The sequence below is a fragment of the Protopterus annectens genome, chromosome 12.part0, assembly GCF_019279795.1.
Source record: "Protopterus annectens isolate FY-2018-M chromosome 12.part0, PAN1.0, whole genome shotgun sequence".
In the NCBI taxonomy this organism is placed as follows: Eukaryota; Metazoa; Chordata; order Ceratodontiformes; family Protopteridae; genus Protopterus; species Protopterus annectens.
Genome location: NC_056746.1, coordinates 1,375,221,727 through 1,375,242,069, shown reverse-complemented (window position 1 = coordinate 1,375,242,069; position 20,343 = coordinate 1,375,221,727). Strand labels below are relative to the sequence as shown.

Genomic DNA, 20,343 nt, shown 5'->3' with positions numbered 1-20,343 from the left:
GGGTTATAGCTGAAGGCCCCATTGTTCAATGTATTCAGCACTCTGAAAAATTCAAAGGCGGGGATATCAGACTGTACTTGTCTGCAGATGATAAAAATCAGGCCCACAATCCCGGATGGTTAAAAGTTCGAAAATGGATCTGCAACTTATCTACAGGTGGGCAAATAGGTGGCAATACAGGTTTAGTGCAGATAGGAGCAAAATTCATTTAAACACACCATCCCCAAATATCAAAGATAACTTGGGGGTATTAAATTTGGAGGCACTGTATCTGAAGAAGCCTTAGGGCCACATACCATCAAACAAAACTACAGAAGGTAGTATGAATAGCAAGCAAAGTGTTGGGCTATATTCTGTGAGGCACAGACTGTAGGGATAGGAAGGTTACAGTCTACTGGACTGGTGAGGCCACATACAGAATACTATACGCAGTTTTAGAAAATATATAAGAAAAAAAAGTATAAAAACAATTGGAAAGCATCCAGATGAAGAGCAAGAAAATAACAGGTGATGGAAGGTTAAAAAAGTACAAAGAGCATCTTTAACAGCTGAACGTCTTTACTAGGAGAGAGAGTTGTTGTTACATGTGAAAATTGAAGGGGTGGAACCTGAGGTATAAGGGCAATGGGGAGAAAGGGACATCAGATACTTCTGGAACACACACACTTTAATCTAAACCTGTAAAATCACTTTTAGCACAGAGACTTGGGGACCTTGGAACACACTGCCTCAGTCGGTTGTGAAACTATAGAGACCTTCAAGAAGGATGGGATTGCTGAAGGAGTTAAACACTCCTGGATGGGAGGTGGCAGCAGCTCCATATTAGATGCACCCAAAAGGGCAAACTGTCTTCTACCCTTACATTATATAATGTGGCCTAACTGGTCTTAAGGACTTTCAAAGTTTTTAATGGTTTTATCCAGGGTTTCTAATTGCCTCCTACATTACCACAGGCTTGCCAACAGGGGTACTTGTCAATCTTCTAAACCGCTAGTGAGTGCAATGCAGTGTAAGTAATTGCTATGTAAATTGTTAATCGCTATGTAATCCAATGTAACTACTGTCTGTTTGTTTTAACTGTGTAGCTTTTCTCCTTGGGCCTCCGCTGAAAATGGACCTACGTCCAGTCGGACACTCCCGGTCAACAAATATAAATAAATAAATAGCGAGTGCTAGTCTCCCATGGCAGAGGTTCTGTATCTAGTATTAAGTTCTGTACCTTAGCCTACTGCTTTGCTGGTGTACATTCTGGTTCTCCCAATGTACAAAGTGGTTACAGAAAAATAATGAATTAAAGAAGTTAAACAGCTTCCCTAACAGAACAGCAGAAATCTTTTCTGGTTGTTTATGAATATCATGAAGGAAATGAAAATGATCACCACATTAGTTTGCTCATAAAATACAGGGATGGTTTGCTTTCCTAGAAGGGACAAACAATAGAAAGACTTACAGCCCCCCTCCCCCCACGCTAACCCTCTGTTTGACCAGCATAATCAGAACTGGAGGGGGTGTATATAGTAGCTTCATGTGAAGCTGAAACAAGTTAAGCAAAGCAACATTTATGCAAACACTGGGATAACAAGCTTGTATAGCAACACATTAAGAGAAGCATTTGCTATCATCCTGACGTACCCTGATTCACAAAGACTGACAATTATAAACTATACAAAGCATCCTTCTGCCACACACTGTAAGGCTGGAATTCATCTTATTTATAGAAATGTGCCAGGTTGGAACTCCTGAAATCAAAGCTATTTACAGCACATGAGATTACAAATTTAGCTTAGACTTAAGTAACCAGGGAGCAGACCATGGAAGCTGAACTCAGAGGTCCTTAACAATAAGCTATCTTACACAGCACCACTGTTTCTTCTGTGACACTTGGGAGACAGTCTGGTCTGCATGCAGAGGCCTGAAATGCTCCACAAACATTTTTAGACGTGGCAAACAAGGGCATGTAGAAGAATGGTTACTCAGTCATATATGTTCGTACATCTTTATCCTCTCGGTTGCAAAACTCATCTTCCAGCCCTTGTCCAGAAGCTGCATTTACAATAACAGGTGCTATAATCTGGGAGCAGTTAATGAAAAACAAACACACTTGCTACACACACCATCTGTATTGCCACTGATAAATATTCAGTATGGAGCCACGACTATTCAGAAATCAAACAAGTAGCCAGATTTGTTTTTCATCGCAGTGGTGCAGCGGTTAGTGTTGTCGTCTCACAGCAAGAGGTTGTCTCATTCGATTCTCAGCTGGAGTGCCTTCTGTGTGGAGTCTGCATGTCCTCCCTGTGGTCGAGTGACGTTAAAGACATGTAGGTAGGTGCATGCGTGAATGGGTGTGCCTTCTTTGAAGGCTGGGCATTGAGCTGGCAACTCGGCAACATAAAAATCCACTGCCAATCATTAGCAGACCGGAGTTCCGCTGTGGCGACCCCTAACCGGGAAAAGCCAAAAGACTTTTTAGAGGGCGATTCTTGCTGCCTTAGCAACCTCTCTAGTAATGATTAAGAAAGGGAGTGAAGAAAATAGACAACATCTTGCAAGTGCATTGAGGACTTTGCACACCTACCCAAGATCTTGTGCAGAGTTACTTGGAGTAAAATCATGTCACACATATGAAGGCAGGTACTGTCACTGAACAGAATTCTTCCTGCAGTACACACCCCATTTACTGTACTGGACGACTGATCACAAGTGAGGTGTGATCCACAGCCTAGGCTGAAAACCAGAATACCTACATGGGAATGGTGACTATGTACCTAATAACACTAAGTAATAGGACAAGCAGAGGCCTAGAGCAGAACAGTTACATAAAATGTAGTACAAAATATACCACTGGACTTCTCAGTCATGACAACATGACTTCATTTTCATAGCCATTAAAAAAAGTGGTCAGTAACCAATGTTTGTGCCATGGGACTTTTCTGGTGCCTAAATGAACCCAAGTGACATATGCTAAGAAGATGCCGTCATTCATAATTCTTTTCTGTTTAAACTGAGACTCAGCAGGGGCAAATTTTATGCAAAGTTGTATGATTTGAATACTCAGTAAAAGACAGCCTTTTTAACCTGTAACAGCTTCTCATTAAATTCTGTTTTTGTGGAGCAAATCTTACAGTCTATATAGGCACAAAACTGAAATGCAGTACATATACGATAATCCCAGTGCTCGGATGTCCTTCAGATAGAAATGCTAACTAAAATATTCAATAACTTTGGGAGAAAAGCTATTTTCTTTGAGCAGGAAAGCATGGCAGAAACAGCATAGGGTAAAGTAATAAAAAAAGCGCACAAACACACACACACACACACACACACACACACACACACAATAATCACAACAAATATATTAAAAATTGTTTCACCAACCAGTGAGGTGGCAGTGTTTTATTTACATCTGCCTTATAGGGGTTCCTTCGGTCCCAGGAGCCATCATACCTTCTTGAACCAGTCGACTGTCTCCTGCTTCCTGGCAGAGACATGGTGATAACTGTGCTAGGATTAAAAGCTTGGGGGTTTCACAGGTGACGGTGCTGGATGATTAGGGGCACACTAAAAGAAAACAGACAAACATTTGTTTCACACTTGACTAAAGACTGTCTGTACAAGCAGCAATCATCTTTCACAAACTGCAAGGATTACTCTGTTAGCTGCCAAAGACTGCATAATGCTCATTTTGATAGTTAGAACTTAGCTCACATCTCTGTGTGGAAAACTGCTGCCTTAAGAATGAGTTACGTACTTAAAACTCAGATGTTAAGCAATGTTCCTCCATTTTTTCAAACAAATTTGATCAGAAATGTTACTTTGCAAGTTGAATTTGAGAAATAAAGCATAGTAAGCACAACAAAACTGCAGAGGAAAGTTTGTCTACCAGTTACTTTAATGTATACATAAGGAACCAGAACTGTGTCGGAATGGTATTATGAAGTATGGCCAGTAAAACAAAGGAGACAACCACTGATATAGCTAATGTACCATTCACAGGTCATGCACAATGGAGCCATTAATGCAAACTACAGGGACCTTGTGCATTTGTCTCATTTGTTTGGTCTACAGCCAAAGCAGTTAAGGGAGCACTTAACCAGTGAGTTTTCAAGAGCGGTAGTTCAAAATGTTTCCTAGCCATGCTTCTCTTGTGACACAGATCTACATCAGGGTTAAAGGACACTGATTACAACAGCTGACATTCCATCTAGCAATACTTTCTTGCAGAACAAACACGTATTTTCTTGGGTTTGTTGCAGTCCGGCTTTCTTCCCAAAAGATATAAGTATAGATGGGGGGGTTTGGTCCCTAAAAGTAGCATATTTCACCAAAGTCCACTTTGTTTCTATGGAAACGTTCATACAGATACTGACAGACACTAAGCTAGTTATGTCTCCTGGATTCATCCATTTTTATTTTAATCTGATTTTAACAGTTAACCGTAAGCATTACAACCAAAAGGTACTTGTAAGTAAATGTGAACTGTACTGGACTTCAATTTCTTTACTTTCAATGGCAAACACTACAAACAAAAAACTGGTATAGCAATGGGGGCTGCCATGGCTCCCATCATAGCGAACATACCCTGGGCAAGTGAGAGGAGGACTGTTTTAAACAACACAGACTACATGCAGCATATCACATGCTATTTACGTTTTATTGATGACATCCTTATTGTGTTGGAAGGTGACACCTTGCAGCTTGGAGATTTTATCACTTACCTCAATCCAACAACCCCCTTCCTGAAGTTTACCTCTTCCCATAGCTATACTTCAACCACTTTCTTAATAAAGTAAAGGAAAAGGAGATAGCATGTTCTCCACCCCTGAAACACTCCTGCAGTTAGGCTGCTCATCTTGCTTCCCACCTGCTTCCTCAGGTGCTCTCCCTCTACAAATTATAAACTAGGAATACCTCCTTGCACAGGAAGACTACCTCAGACTGCCTGCTCTAAAGTGCATTTCCCCTCAAAACAACAAAACCTAACATCTTGGTTCCTCGGGTGCTCCCCCCTCTATAAATTATAAACCAGGAATACCCCCTTGCACAGGAAGACTACCTCGGACTGCCTGCTCTAAAGTGAGTTTCCCCTCAAAACAACAAAACCTAGCGTGTATCTAGCTTATCTTACACTCGGAAGACTATCTAATGCTAACTGTAACCTACCCTCAGACAGCACGTTAGCAGCCTACAGAAGCCCTTTACCCCCCCAGTTGCTTTTTACCTTAATCTCTCCTTAAAACCTTCTACTATACTTGCAGAATAACCAAAGGAGATATATTTGTAACAGTACGACCAACTATTAACTCTGTCTCCCATCCCCATTTCACCACCAGGTGGCAGCATTCGCTCACTACAGTGAAATGCACGCTTGTACATGCTTGCCGTTCTCACTACCATACTTTATTTTAATTTTAAATCTAATACTTTAGGTTACAGAGATTTACCTGCTCTGCCCTATACCCTGAATCTTGTTATATCCCACTGCAGTCTCAGGCTTCCCCCTCTGAACTGCTTCAAGTACTTACCCTCTGACTATGGCACCGTCCCAACTACACAGTCCCAGTAACTGATTTTTTTTTGCTTGTTCTGTGTGGACTTCTCACTCCTCCTCGGCTCATGCCGCTCCATTTGCCCTGTCTCACTCCTCTCACCTACCCTACCCCCAATTCTCACCCACCACCACTGTCTGTACATTTATACCTAACCAAACTCCTCCCTCCAATCACACCCATCCTCCAATAAACCCCACCCATGCCCAGTCACATACTAACCCCACACACTCCAATAACTATGACTAGTCTCTCCTCACACACATTAATCCTAATCAGCCGTATATCCCTCTCCTGTCTAACCTTCCCTACACTTCTCCCTAACACACACCCACCTCAAAACCCACAAGCCACCATCCCCTACCTCCCAATTACATCCCCTTTTAGCCACATTTCACCTAAACTCTATTCCTCCAAACCAACCCATTTTTTCAAATCCATCATACTCCCTACTCCACCCTCCCATTACCCCTTTCAAATCATCAACTCAAAAAAACCCTCCCCCTCCTCAACCCTTCCTCCCTATCTCCCATACACCACCTCCATCAACTCTTCCTCTACATCTCCCTCTCTCTGCCAGGTGACATCAACCCAAACCCTGGACCCAACTCCACCAGAAATCTAAGTAGCCACACTAACAAACCCTTCTAACCCAAAGCCATCCAACTCACCACTTTCAATGCACAAAGCCTCAAAAATAAAATCCCCAACCTACATGCTTGGCTTGCTCACAACCAACCCGACATAACTGCCATCTCTGAGACCTGGCTTAAACCTTCCATCACTGACAATGAAATTCTCCCTCCCAGCTACAAAATAATTTGCAATGATAGTACCCAGAAAAAAGGTGGTGGCGTGGCTATTATCTACCCCTCCACCTGTACACTAACTCAATACACCAACCCTATCCCTACCTTTTCCAATGCTGAAATAACAATAGGCTATTTAAAACTTAATTTCAAATCTTTATGCATCAGCTCCATCTATATCCTCCCCTAGGCAATAATACCAAAACATTAAAAGACATACTATCCTGGTTTAGCTCCAGTATCAAACTTGAAACCTACATCCTTGGCAATGTTAACATTAACTGGGCCTCTCTCAACTCTGACATCCCATCCCATTCAATCAATCTATACAACTTCACCCAACTTATAAACCTTCCAACCAGGCCAAACAAAGATGGAACCTCTGGTACCATCATAAACTTGATACTGACTACCCAATCCCTACCTTGCCTCACCATGCTGGTCTTCTACCCAATCCTTTCAGCAATCACCTACCTGCCTTCATTGACCGCATAACCCCCCACAAAAACATCACCAATATATCCAAACCCACAACTTAGCCTCCAACTCTGAAATATTCTCAGAATGCCTGAAACACATTGACTGGTCACCCCTACAAACTCTCCCACTAGACCGTGCAGTATCCTATTTCAACAATACATTCCTAACCATCCTAAATCAACAAGCCCCCCTTAGATCCAAATGAATCAAATCAAATCCCTGACCCGGGCTATCCTACCAAACTAAACACATCATGCATCAACGAGACATAAAATGGAAACAATACCAAAAACAAAACACCACCAACTCCCTCCTAGAATTTAAACAACTGCAGAACTTAGCCAAGAAATTAACTAAAGATTGCAAAACCTACTACAACAAACTCCACTCAATGCACTCATCCAATCCAAGAAAATTCTGGAGCGCCATTTCTTCCAGTCTTCACCCTGGCAATAAAAGCAACCCATGCCCAGACCCTACTCTTACCAGCCTAGAAATTGCCATTAATTTCAACCAATTCTTCATAGATTGCACAGCAAAACTATCCATCTCCTTTCCTGACCCCCCCCTTGCCCCTTCCCCACCTGCAAACCTCCTCCTACCTCCCGCTTTACCCTAAAACCCATCCCCACAAACACAATAATAAGACTTCTCCTCAAGCAAAAACCTTGTCGTAATGCACCAGTCAATCTACCTCCCACCTTCCTCAAGCTATATGCTGAAACCATAGCCTATCCCATTTCTATTCTCATAAACAGATCAATACAGGAATCCTATGTCCCAACCATCTGGCGCCAAGCATACATTATCCCATTACACAAAGGCGGTAAAAACAGACACAACCAATTTTAGAACCACAGCAATACTTTCCCCTCTCTCATAAATACTAGAAAAAAATATACATGCACAAATCATGCAACAAACGCCTCTCTCACACCCAACACGGCTTTCTCCCCAGCCACAGTACCATCACTGCCCTCCTTCCCTTTCTAGAGACCATCAACCTAGCATGTGACAACGGCAAATATGTATCATCACTATTTTTAGACCTCTCAAAAGCATTCAACACAATTTCCCACTCCATACTCCTATCCTAGCTCTCATCATTGCATCTCTCTCCCTATACCCTTGCCTGGTTCACCAGCTACCTATCTAACCACCAACAAGCTGCCCAATGGAAAGTATCTACCTCTCCTTTTCTACCTACACCCACCAGGGTCCCCCAAGGTTCAGTACTAGGCCCTCTGCTCTTTAAAATATTTATTAACAACTGCCACCTCTCCATCCCTGAAGCCTCCATTATCCAATATGCAGATGATTCCATCTCCTCAGCCTCCTCCCCCTCTGAACTGCTACTAAAAACCCAACTTGCCTTTTACAAAACAGAATCCTGGATGAAATTTAATCACCTTGCCCTAAACGCTACCAAAACAAAACTAATGATCTTTACCCCCCCCCCCCCACTAGAAACTCCACTTTAGACAGAAACCTATTCTGCATTACAAGCCAAAATAAAACCCCATTGGAAATGATTCCCACTACCAAACTGCTAGGCATCATTATTGATGAAAACCTAAAGTTTGACTCTCACATATACTCTGCTATTAAGAAACCCATCAAAACATTGGTCTCCTATACAGACACAACCACTATCTCAGCCCCTCCACCCAACTTGCAACTACCTTCCTCCCCCCATCGCTCATGTACGGTGGTCCCCTATTTGCCAACCTGCAGCTAGGCCTATGCTCCAAACTGAAATCCTGCTACCACAAAATTAGCAAATTTGCGACCAACTCCAAAAATTCTTCTCATCACTGGCGCACACTACTCCTACTCAAATGGCTAGAACTCTCCAACTACCTTAGATATTTGCAACTTACCACTACCCATAAGCTCATCTTTAAACCATGTCTGTCTGTCCCTGGCCACAGCCCTAATGTCCTACACACCCTCCCACTCCCTAAGATCCAAGAGCCAAAATCTGCTACAAGTACACAAACCCTCTCATCCTCCAGGCCAACTATTACTTGCCTGCACTATAGCTAAACTATGGAACTCTCTCCCCCCTCTCAACTACGCAACATGTCTAACCATAACTACTTCAAAACCCACCTATTCTCACACCTGTCCTCCAAATGGGAATGTCCTCTTCATGCTCCTACCTAAAGCAGTTCCTTCACATTTTTCCTTTTTTTTTTTACTCTCTCTCTTTTTTCCAGAATAATCTATAGATACATGGCTACCTAATGAGCATTTTCTTTGCCAAATTGGTTTAAATGTGTATAAATTGATTACTTGTCTACTAAACATCCTTTGCTTTTGCAATGAATGTTTCTCATGAAAACCTATACTATAATGTTTTTATACTAAATACTGCTGTAAATACGTAACCTCTCATTATTCCTTACTTTTCATTTGTTATTCATGTTTCTCATGTAAGCCTATGGCTTACATTAATGCTACTTAATGCTTCTGACTGAATATTGTCCATTACCAAATCTCTTTGTTCACTATTGATATTAATGTAATTTAATTTTCTTGTGGAGCTTTTCTCCCCGGGCCTCCACTGAAAACGGGCCGACATGGACCAGTGGACTCTCCCGTTCAACAAATGCAATAAATAAAACAATAAATAAACTTTCTTAGATATGCATATTTCCAAGGTCACCAACAATAACAGAATCACCACTGATCTATTCAGAAAACCAATGAGGGTTAACTTATTACTCCACAGTAAAAGTCTACATCCTACAAAAAAACAAAAACAAACAAGTATAATGTAGTGAAGTCCCAAGGCTATAGATTAGCTAGAATTACCACAGAGATGGAAACATTTTTTAGAAACCTGAACAACTTAGAGAATGATTTTCTAGTGAGACGCTATGAAAGTCAGATGTTAAAAAACATCCTGGAATCCATTATAGAACTGTAAAGGACTGAAGCACCTTCACTCAACCTCCCCAGTAGGAAAATGTTAAGAAATTCCACAGAGAATAACAAATGTAAAAATAGCTGCATCCTGACATACACTTTGGATTATCACAGTATCAAAAATTTTATTGAAGAAAACGGAGACATTGTCCCACGAAACCCTTTTCTTATTAACATCTTGGGTGAAGCCCCATCCTTTGTTTATAGGAAGACCAGGAACATTAGAAGTTTTGTTGAATTTAAACCTAGACCATATGAGAAAAACACTAAAAGATGTGAAACTAATTGTACATTTTGTATATTTATACAGCAGGGTGATGGTTTTTATTGCCCTTATTTAAAGAAAATAATTAAGACCAGTTCATGTGGTGACTAACACTACAAAAGTAATTTACAGGGCACAGTGCAATGAATGTGATGCATTCTATGTGGGCAAGACTGTAAAATTCAAGTGTAGGATTTCATATCATCTGTCAGAAATTCGCTCTGGATTTAAAAATAATGCACTAGCCAAACATCTTTCTCTTCATAAAAGACACACAGGTTTTAAATTCCAGATCCTGGACCGCATAGACATGGGTGATCTTGAAGGAGACATCTCGAATATTCTGGAGAAACGATCTTGTGGCAATTAAAGCTGAACTCTTTCAGGAAGCCTGGACTAAACTACTACTGTTCAATTAAAAGTGTACTTGAACTTAGAACATTGCCACATTGTTTACATGACTAATTTTATTTTATTCTACCAGCTGGTTTTAAATACCATTTTAAATCAGTTGTAGTTTAAGTGTATATTTTGTTTCCATCATCATACATTTTTTATCTGGTTCTCTTTTTTCCACTTTATTCAAAATGATGTGTAATAACAACACTAACTAATTATATGATTATATAAATTTTTATAGATAGTTTTTAGGGTTCTTGTACACAGACCTGAAAAAGTCTAAAAGGACGAAAGCGATCTTTGTTAACGATAGGTTATGAAAATAGAATATGATTTTTACAATTGATTTTTTACATGCGAAGTGTATATGTATATATTTATATATATTTTTTGATTGCTAAATGGACTAAGGTTGATATATTTCCAGCCATGTAGTATATTGTCTTGGATAAAATCACAGACTTAATAATCTACTTAATAATCTGGTTAAATAAGAGGTACCACATCATTATAAATTTTATTTAAAGTACATAGGTTCATAGGTAAGTACTAGGCTATCTGCTCAAGGGCATTTATAAGCCTAGCCAGAATGTGTTGGCTTTCGCCACCCCCTTAGATTAGTTCCCTGTGCCTCTGTCCAGCAGAGCCACTAGTCCCTGCGCCACTGTCCAGCAGAGCCACTGCAGTGATCCCCGGGGTAAATTTTCTGTTTCCCATCCACCCTTCAAGGTTTTTCTTGGCGGGTGTTAGTGAGGGGCTCTGCCTGATGTATACTGGAATCCTGTTCCAAAGCATGGGGACTCTCTGGGACAGGAATCTATCCCTCCAGCATGTCCTATTTATTGTTGTGGTGAGGTTTATATCTCTAGAGCGTGTGGCTCTCTGGGATTTTTTTTTTTTTTTTTTTTTTTTGCTGGAGCATGTCCTTGTATGTCAGGCAGAGATCACCCCATAAGGGTTATATTATTATGACAGCTACTAAGTAGGGCAGGACCAGCTCTAATGCCACACTGACGGGGGAAGGGATGTGAATTTAACATATGTACCAATAACACTGTTTTACAGCACAATAAACCACTCCCTTGCCCGATAAAAAGTATACATATATTTAGAAAGCTTGTGAGGAAACTATTACTCTATTTTTGTTTTACTTGGATCGCTTGTCTGTGTACTTAAAGGATTTTCGACTGGAAACAGACTGCCTGCCTTGCTTGGATTACTTTCGAATACTTAGTAATTCTGTACAATTATATATTTTTTTTGACGCAAGACGAGTTTAAGTTCACTACTTCTACTACTTTTGTCTAGTCTTATTAATATACTGTGATTGACGAGAGATATATGGACTGAAAATCTTCCACATAGAGAAGTTTCTTACACTGTTCTGAATTGCATTTTATAATGGACAAACATAATAATGGAACAGCACAGTATTAATACAACAGAATAACTGCCTGACTTTGTGAAATAAGACTTATCTCTTTATTTTAACACAGAAAAGATCCTACTAGCTGGCCTGCTGACACAGGAGTTCTCTATCAGCTACACAGCTAATGCTTGGAGATCAAGCAGTATTTCCGAACATCAGCCAACCCACAGGGAGAGGGAAGCAGTGGTCAAATGCCAGCTCTCCCTATCACAAGGGTTACAGCAAATGTTTGGAAATGTATGATCCCCCGATACAGCTTACCTTGCTGTGCAACTGCCCCATCTGTAGTTTTCTCATGCACTGCTACACTATGTCTACAGGGAAGAACATGGTTCACCAGCCTAGCTATGGTAGGGCAAATGGAACAGCTGCCCTGGCTCTAAGTGTTAGAAGGCAAGATGGGTAGATGCTGATTGGTCTTCAGTGCAAAACCAGATTTCTGAATGCCAGTACTGCATTTGTGATCAGAACCAATGTGCTTCTTTAGTGCTCCATGTGTGGCATAAACTGTAGCAGCTGCTTGCCATATTTAAAAGGAAAATATTTTCCCCCAGTAACTACTTTACTAAGCTGATTACCTCTTGCCAAGCTAATTATACAGTCACAGAATAAGAAGTTATGTACCTACCATAACGTTCCATGTTAGTTGTCTTCATCTCGCCTTCTTTCTTGCTGTTTGGGATCGGAGCCGATCCTCGGCTCAGACTCTGCCATCTTCAATAGCTAGAGAGCCGTTTACTGGCTCGGGGCTACCCCTTATCCCATGATGCCTAGCGACAGCTACCCAGATCTCGTTTGAAATAGCTAATCCCAGACATAATATGAGAGAAACCAGTTATCAAAAAAACTGGTTGTTCTATGCATCCTAAAATCTAGAATAGGTTAGGAAGACCTAGCCAGAAGAATAACAATAAAGAATACCCAGCCAGTGAAAAAGGACTCCTTTCAATCCACTAGGACGGGGGGACAGAGGGAGGGACGGAAGAAAGAAGGCAAGATGAAGACAACTAACATGGATAGTTATGGTAGGTACATAACTTCTTAATGTTAAGTTGTCTATTTCGCCTTCATTCTTGCTGTTTGGGACAGCGTCCCTAGCACCTAACATCCTGGGTGGCTCAGTGGAACAGACTCTTCAGAACAGTGGCACCAAAGTCAGCTCTGCTCCACCTTGTAATAAGAAATAAAGGTATGAGGGTTTGCCCACGTGGCAGCTGCACAGATGGAATCTATGGGCAACCTAGACTGAAAAGCTACGGAGGTTGCTAATGCCCTAGTAGAATGACATTTCGGTTTAGATGGTAACTCCTTATTCCATTAACTGGTAAATAAATGCAATAGTGTGGGACAGCCATCTGGATAAGGTCACAAGGGAGACCTTGTTTGTTTAAGGCATAAGAAAGGAATAATTGTTCTGACTTTCTGATTTCTTTAGTTCTATGTAGGCAAAAAACGCAATTGTCTGTGAACATCCAGTTGATGAAGCTTGTACTCTGCCTTGTTGCTATGATTGGGGGAAGAACACAGGGAGATCTCTAGATTGATTTAAATTATTTTCTGAGCAGACTTTAGGAAGAAACGAAGGATTAGTCCTCAGAGAAACTCTGTCCTTGTGAAACACCAGGTAAGGAGGATGAACACATAGTGCTTAAAGTTCTGAGACACGCCTAGCTGAAGTGATAGCAACCAGAAAGAGTGTCTTTCAAGACAGAAACTTGATGGAGCAGGATGCTGCTGGTTCAAAAGGAGGCAGAATTAGGGAAGTTAGGACTAAATTAAGGTCCCAAGGAGGAGGATCTCTCACTTGAGGTCTAAGAAGAGATGTTCCTCTCAAAAAAGCTTTACAGAGCTTATGAGATGTTAGAATTTTGCAAACCGATATGAAAATTAGAAATGGCCGCTAATTGCACCTTAATCATAGCGGAAGTGGCCCCGGAGTGAAAAAGTTGTGCTAGAAATTCAAGAATTTCGTGGACTGGGGCTGAGAAGGGATCCACATTCCTAGACTCTGCCCAATAAGAAAAACGTTTCCATTTGCTAGCATAAGTTTTTCTCATTGCAGACTTATGTGAGAAAACTATAATCTCACGGACTGCTGGGAAGCCTGGCTAAGGTTGGAAGTGGAGTAACCAAGCTGTGAGCTGGAGAGTTTGGAGGGATTGATGCAACCCAACTGATTGATGAATCAGATCATCTGGAATCGGGCCAAAGTCCAGGGCTGATCGAGAAGGTAGGGGTGCAGGAACGGGAACCATATCTGTCGAGGCCAGTAGGGGGGCAATGAGGATCATTTGCAACCCAACGATTTTGCTTTCTGTATGAGTTTCGGTATCAGCGGAAACAGAAGAAAGGCAAAGAATTCCCCGAGGCCAATCGTGGACTAGAGCATCTCTCAGTATGTGACCTGGAAGCGGAAAAAGGGAGAAGTAGTTGCTGCGTTTGCTGTTGAAAGGGGAGGCAAAAAGATCACAGCAAGGCTATCTCCATTTGCGGAAGATAAGATCCGCAACTTCCTGATTCAGAGACCACTCGTGAGGCATGAGGATAGCTATGCTGAGCTTGTCCACTACGACGATGGATCTCCCAGGGATGTGCGTCGCAATCAGAAAACGTTGTGAGGAAATTGCCCACTGCTGTGCTTCTCGACACAGAGGGTAGGATCTGGTTCCACCCTGCTTGTTGATGTACCACACCACTGACATGTTGTCTGTTTGAATTGCAATGGTCCTGGAAGGAAGGGTGTCTTGAAGGGCTTGCAACGCTAGGAGCACGGCTCTCATTTCTAGGACATTTATGTGCAGATGGTACTCGTGAGGTTGCCAAGTGCCTTGGACTGTCCTGCCCAGATAATGCCCCCCCACGCTATCAGGGAGGCGTCTGTAGTCACTATGGCTACTGAAGGGGGCTGTTTGAAAGGTCTGCCCTGAGTCACTAGTGGGGAGACTATCCACCAAGAAAGGTGCCTTTTGCATGCCTCCGTAATCAGGATCATGTGAGACATGGGTAGCTCCTGGAAAGACCACTGCGTGAAAAGAAGCCACTAAAGAATTCTCATGTGGAAATGAGTTAATGGAAGTAGAAGAATGGCAACTGCCATGGAGCCCAGAGTTTGAAGGACATATCTGACTTGGATCCTTTTGCTCTGCATTAAGATTTGCACTTGTTGACAAATTGTGGACACACTTTCCAGTGGTAACCTTGCAAACATTTCCCTTGTGTTTAATTCTGCTCCTATGTAAGCGATAGACTGACGCAACAAGGCAGATTTTTCTAAATTTATTGTAATACCTAGCTGGGTGCAAGATGCAATTGTATAATCCCACGCTTGTAAGAGTTGATGCCTGGTGGTAGCAGTGAGGAGCCAGTCATCTAGATATGGAAACACCTGGAATCCTTGATGTCTCAGGTGAGCCGTGACCACTGCCATATATTTGGTGAACACCCTGGGGGCTGTAGTGAGACCAAAGGGCAGAGCTCTGAACTGGTAATGACTGGCCCCCACCCGAAAGCGAAGAAATCTCCTGGAGCATCTGTCCATCTTGATATGGTAGTACGCATCCTGAAGATCTATCGAGCACATCCAATTGTCCTGACCCAGGAAGGGTAGAAGGGACTGTAGTGTGACCATCTGAAACTTTGTTCTTTGCACAGATTTGTTTAGTCTGCTGAGATCTAGAATCTGTCTCCAGTCCCCTTGGTACCAAAAAGAATCTTGAGTAAGTTCCGGATCCATGCTGGTATGCGGGGACTTCCTGAATGGCTCTTTTTTCTAGCAGTTCTGAAACTTCTATTACTGCTTGCTCCTTCAGATTGGTTGGAACATCTGGAAGGGTCTTTTTTGACTGTAAGGGGGATTGAGGGAAGGGAATTTTGTAACCTCCGGATATAATGGATAGCACCCATCTGTCTCTTGTTAAATTTTGCCAGGCTTTTGGGTACAGCGACTTCCCCCAACTGCCTCCAGAGGTGAGCAGCTGGGCAACCCTTCAGGGATGCTGGAAGGGCTTGTCAGAGAAGGATTCTCTGTTGCCCTGGTTCTGTGGACCCCCTCTGCCACGAGGGCGGCATCTATTATTGTTGTTTCCCCCTCTGCCTCTGGAAGAAAAATCACCACGTGTGTCAGGCAAGGCTCCCTGAGATTTGCGGAACCACATCTTCCCACTCTTCTGACCCTTGGGGTAAGGTCTAGAGGAAGTGGAAAAACGGATTCCCACAGCAGAGAGAGTCTTGCCTTCTTGCTCACACCTAGTCAACGTGTTTTTCACCTGTGGCCCAAAGAGAAAGGAGTCATCAAAAGGAGTATTGGTGAAGGACACTCGAAAGTATTCCGCAAAGTGACACAGCCGCATCCAAGCATGTCTCCTGAGGGCCACACCCGTGCCCGCGGCTCTACTTGCTCCATCGGCTGCATAGGAAATGAGCCTCATGGAGGAGTTAACTACAGAATTAAGAGTCACTAGCTGGGAAGCTACTTTGGCTTGTACTCCCTCAGCTGTAGGATCTTGAAGGGTATCTCCAAGCTCTTTAAGGAGATCCCTTTGAAGGCGAGTAAAATGACATAGATAGTTCAGGGACCTCATGGAGAAGGTCGCTGAAGCAAACATTCGCTTTCCGTACCTGTCCATCATCCTAGACTCCTTGTTAGGGGGATGAACAGATGAAGAGGGATGAAGAGGTCTCTGCTAACTCTTTTTGGTGGCTGCTGCTACCACCGTGGCATCAACGGGCACACCTTTAGAAAGGAATTGCTTATCCTGGGGGGGCTGTAATAAATTTATTAGATCTCCTCTGAGTTGGTTCCACTGTGTCCAGAGCTGACCAATCCTTTCAAGCCACTGCAGACATAAGTGGGTCGAAAAGAGGAGAAACCCAGGAGGTGGAAGGTTGGGAACCAAAAGCATCCTGGAATACAGGCTCATCCTCGGTAGGGGCTAGGGGAGTCCAGTTCCCCCTCTGCCTAAGCATTTCAAGGATGTCTGGAAAGGAAACATCTTCAGAGGGGGATCTCGGGGACCCTTCCGATTCATCTAAGTCTGTATCAGAAGTGACAGACTCAGGGGAGTCAATGTGCTTCCTCTTACACTTCTTCTGAGAGGGCTCCTCTGAGTGATCAGGGGAGGCCTCGTTAGAAGAGGAAACACCCAATGGGGTGTCCTGGGGCATTGGTTCCCTACGCTTGGGGTCTGGAGGAGGAGCAGAGGTTGGCACAGACACTACGGGGGACGGAGCCGATGGAGCTGGTAGTGGAGCTGTCTTGGGGGACAGGACACTCCGCATGACCTCAAAGGCGTATCTGCCTCGAGGCAGAGAAAGCTCCAGTTCTGAAGAAATAGGAATCTTTCTCCATGCAGAGGGGGACGACTCCAAGGCCGATGTTGGAGCCAAGCTCACCTGCGCAGATGCTCCGAGAGGGAGAACGGGGTCAGACAAGGGTCCGATGCCACTCGCCCCCTCGGAGCTAAGGGAGCCCTGGCGTCCAGATTCCTCGATCAAAGGAACTATCGAGGTAACCGGAGCTGAAGTCGGAGCCAAAGGAGAGATGGTGATTGGAGCCGATGGTTCCACTACTCGAACCCCAACGAACTCAGGCTCCGAACTCAATGGAGTCAGAGGAGGAACAGAAAAAGAGGTGGATGGAGGAGCAGATACCTGTTGAGGACAGCTAGACCATAATTTTGCTAGTGCCTGTGATTCAAGCAACCTACTCACTACTCTCTCCACATCATGATCCGTCAGCCTAGAGGATCGAGAGGAGTGTGAAGAATGGTGGCTACATTCACTTTGCAATAATGGAGACTGAGGAGCCAAATGAACAGACTCTAATGAAAGGGACCTCAGCCTCTTATGGCTCCGAAACATCCGATGGAGCCGACAGAGGGGTTGTCTTGTCGGTGCCAGCCAGAACCGACATACTCGGTAAATCCTGTACAGGAGTCTGCTCTGAAGGTGGAGCCAATGGTTTAGTGGATTTTGGGGATTTCACTGGCTGGGAACTCTTTGCCGGTGAATCCTGTGGCTTTAACAGACCCCTAAGGATCAATTTGTTCTTACGCTCCTGCAGGACTCTTGGACTAAAGGCATGGAAAATAGAACAAGAGTCCTGCAGGTGAACAGTGCCCAAACAATAAATGCAACTAGTGTGCCCATCTGTCAGAGACATTTTCTGACAGCATGGGTCACACTTTTAAAAGCCAGATACTATAGCTTCCTTAGACATGACTCAACTACAAAAACAACTAAGTACCACAAGGGAAACACAGACAGACAAATAAGTACTACTCTAAACAAGTACACCTATAAATATAAAACCTTTTTTTTTTTTTTTTTTTTTTTTTTTTTAACGATAGAGGCTCTCCTTTCCTTTTTTGCTAAGTTAAACGGCTATCCTAGGGAGAGGGGGAGGGGGGAGAACTCTCTAACTTAAACGAGTTCTAAATAAAAGGGAAACTAAGAAGAACGAAGTACTCAACAACACGTACAGAATAAAGCTAAGAACAGTAAAATATTTATTAGTTTAAAGGGCCTAAGAGAATATTTTTACACAAAAAATTGAAAATATACAAGCCTGAGCCAGAAAACGACACACCTCGCAGCAAACAAGATCTGGGTAGCTGTCGCTAGGCATCATGGGATAAGGGGTAGCCTCGAGCCAGTAAACAGCTCTCGAGCTATTGAAGATGGCCGAGCGATCCCAAACAGCAAGAATGAAGGTGAGATAGACAACTTAACATTGTTTTTTACAGGCACTGAAGATCAAGGGAACAATTTGTTTTATTGTTAGGAGTAACATAGCTGGGGAAATCCTGAATTATTTTAAAAGGGGTCCTGATGGAGAGATGTAAAGTCAGCAAGCAAAGTAGTAGTGGTGAAGCGGAATTCATCCTCAAGTCCTGGTGAATACCTTCGCGAGGTGGACCCCGTTTTTCACAAAATCTCACCAAGGTGACACGGATATATATAGACTATATTTACATAGCATATATCATGCACAGAAGTAAATCAAAAATAAAAAAAGATAGCTGGGTGCACAAGACCCAGGATAAAAAAGTGCCCAATCCTGGTAGGCACACTGCTGCCAGGAATGGAAAAAAATGACAGTGTAGTATCCTCAAAATATGGAAACAATCCTACAATGGGGCCAGGCCAGGCTCAGGGGGAGGATAGCCACCCTGTTGTAGAAGGAAGTAGTAGTCCACAAAAATGACAAAAATTGATTGGCCAAAGAAGAGCCATAAAGATGACAGAATGGACTATTGAGGATAAGAAAGAATTTGTGTATTGTTACTATTATGTAAAAAGCCCAGAATGTCCAGACACAAGATATACAAAATGATTAAGAGAGAAATTAGAGGAAAGAAAAATGCTTCCGCAGGAAAAATTGTCACAAGCTTCAAATAAAAATTTGCTTTCATTAATACAAAATATTTTTGAAAAGCAGTATATAGAGCAAGAAACTTTTATCTCTTTGGAAAAAGAAGCCTCTGAGGAAGTGAGAAAATATAAACAACAAAACCTAGAGGTATATGAAAAATATAAAAAAGAAATATGGACATGGGAAAGAAAGAGAGATTTGATATGGTGCAATATTTATGCAAAGGAGAAAGCCAAGTTAACTAATATACAGAAGGCAGTTTCAAAGATATTCGAAGAAAAATATAGGCAAAGGCATCCAAATATGGAAAATTTCACAATAAAAAGACTAAAAGCACAACGATTTAATGTACAAAAGGCAATTAGTAAAGTAGAAGTTAAAGAAATAGAAGCTGAAGTTATGGAGTGCCTGCAAAGTGAAGGATTTAATGTAGAAGATCTAACACAGACTACATCACAGCATGATGGAGTGAGTCCCCAGAATAAGGAAAAGCAAGATCATCAGGAGACATCTGAAGAAAAAATATGGACATGGGAAAGGAAAAGAGATTTAATATGGTGTAATATTTATGCAAAGGAGAAAGCAAAACTAACCAATACAAAAAGACCAGCACCAAAGATATTTGAAGAAAAATATAGGCAAAGGAATAGGGATATGGAAAACTTTACAATACAAAAAATAAGACTAAGAGGAAAAGTAGAAAAAGAGATTAGCAATGGAGAAGTCAAAGAAATAGAAATTGCAGTAATGGAACAGCTGCAAAGAGAAGGATTCAGTGTAGAAAATCAAATGCAGAAAGCACCACAACGGGATAGAGCAATGGTTATCCAAATTAAGGGGAAGCAAGTGGAACAAGAAGCAACAGTTCAGGTGCCATATCAAGATATTTTGGAGCCTTCCACAGGAAACCAGTATAAAAGTTCACTTGAAGCTAGACAGAAAGGAAAGGAACAGGAAATTGTGGAATCTCTGATGCAGTCAATGCTGAGGAGTGATAGGCCAGTGAGTTTCCATATGACAAAACAGAATGACACGGGATGAAATTGAAGAGAATGTGCCACAAGAATATGTTATAGAACTTTCTATAGAATCCCCGCAGGAAATGGAAA

General features: G+C 42.3%; 1 protein-coding gene across 5 annotated transcripts in view; it reads right to left on the bottom strand.

The window, feature by feature from the left end:
* Nucleotides 1-20,343, bottom strand: part of SNPH (syntaphilin) — a 716,339-nt gene that overhangs the window by 212,291 nt on the left and 483,705 nt on the right. For all 5 annotated transcript variants that reach the window (XM_044090431.1, XM_044090434.1, XM_044090433.1 and 2 more), the window contains one exon: nucleotides 3,379-3,561. In XM_044090431.1, coding sequence (XP_043946366.1) covers nucleotides 3,379-3,491 — 113 coding nt within the window. In that variant the 5' untranslated portion in view covers nucleotides 3,492-3,561. The remainder of the gene's footprint in view (nucleotides 1-3,378; nucleotides 3,562-20,343) is intronic.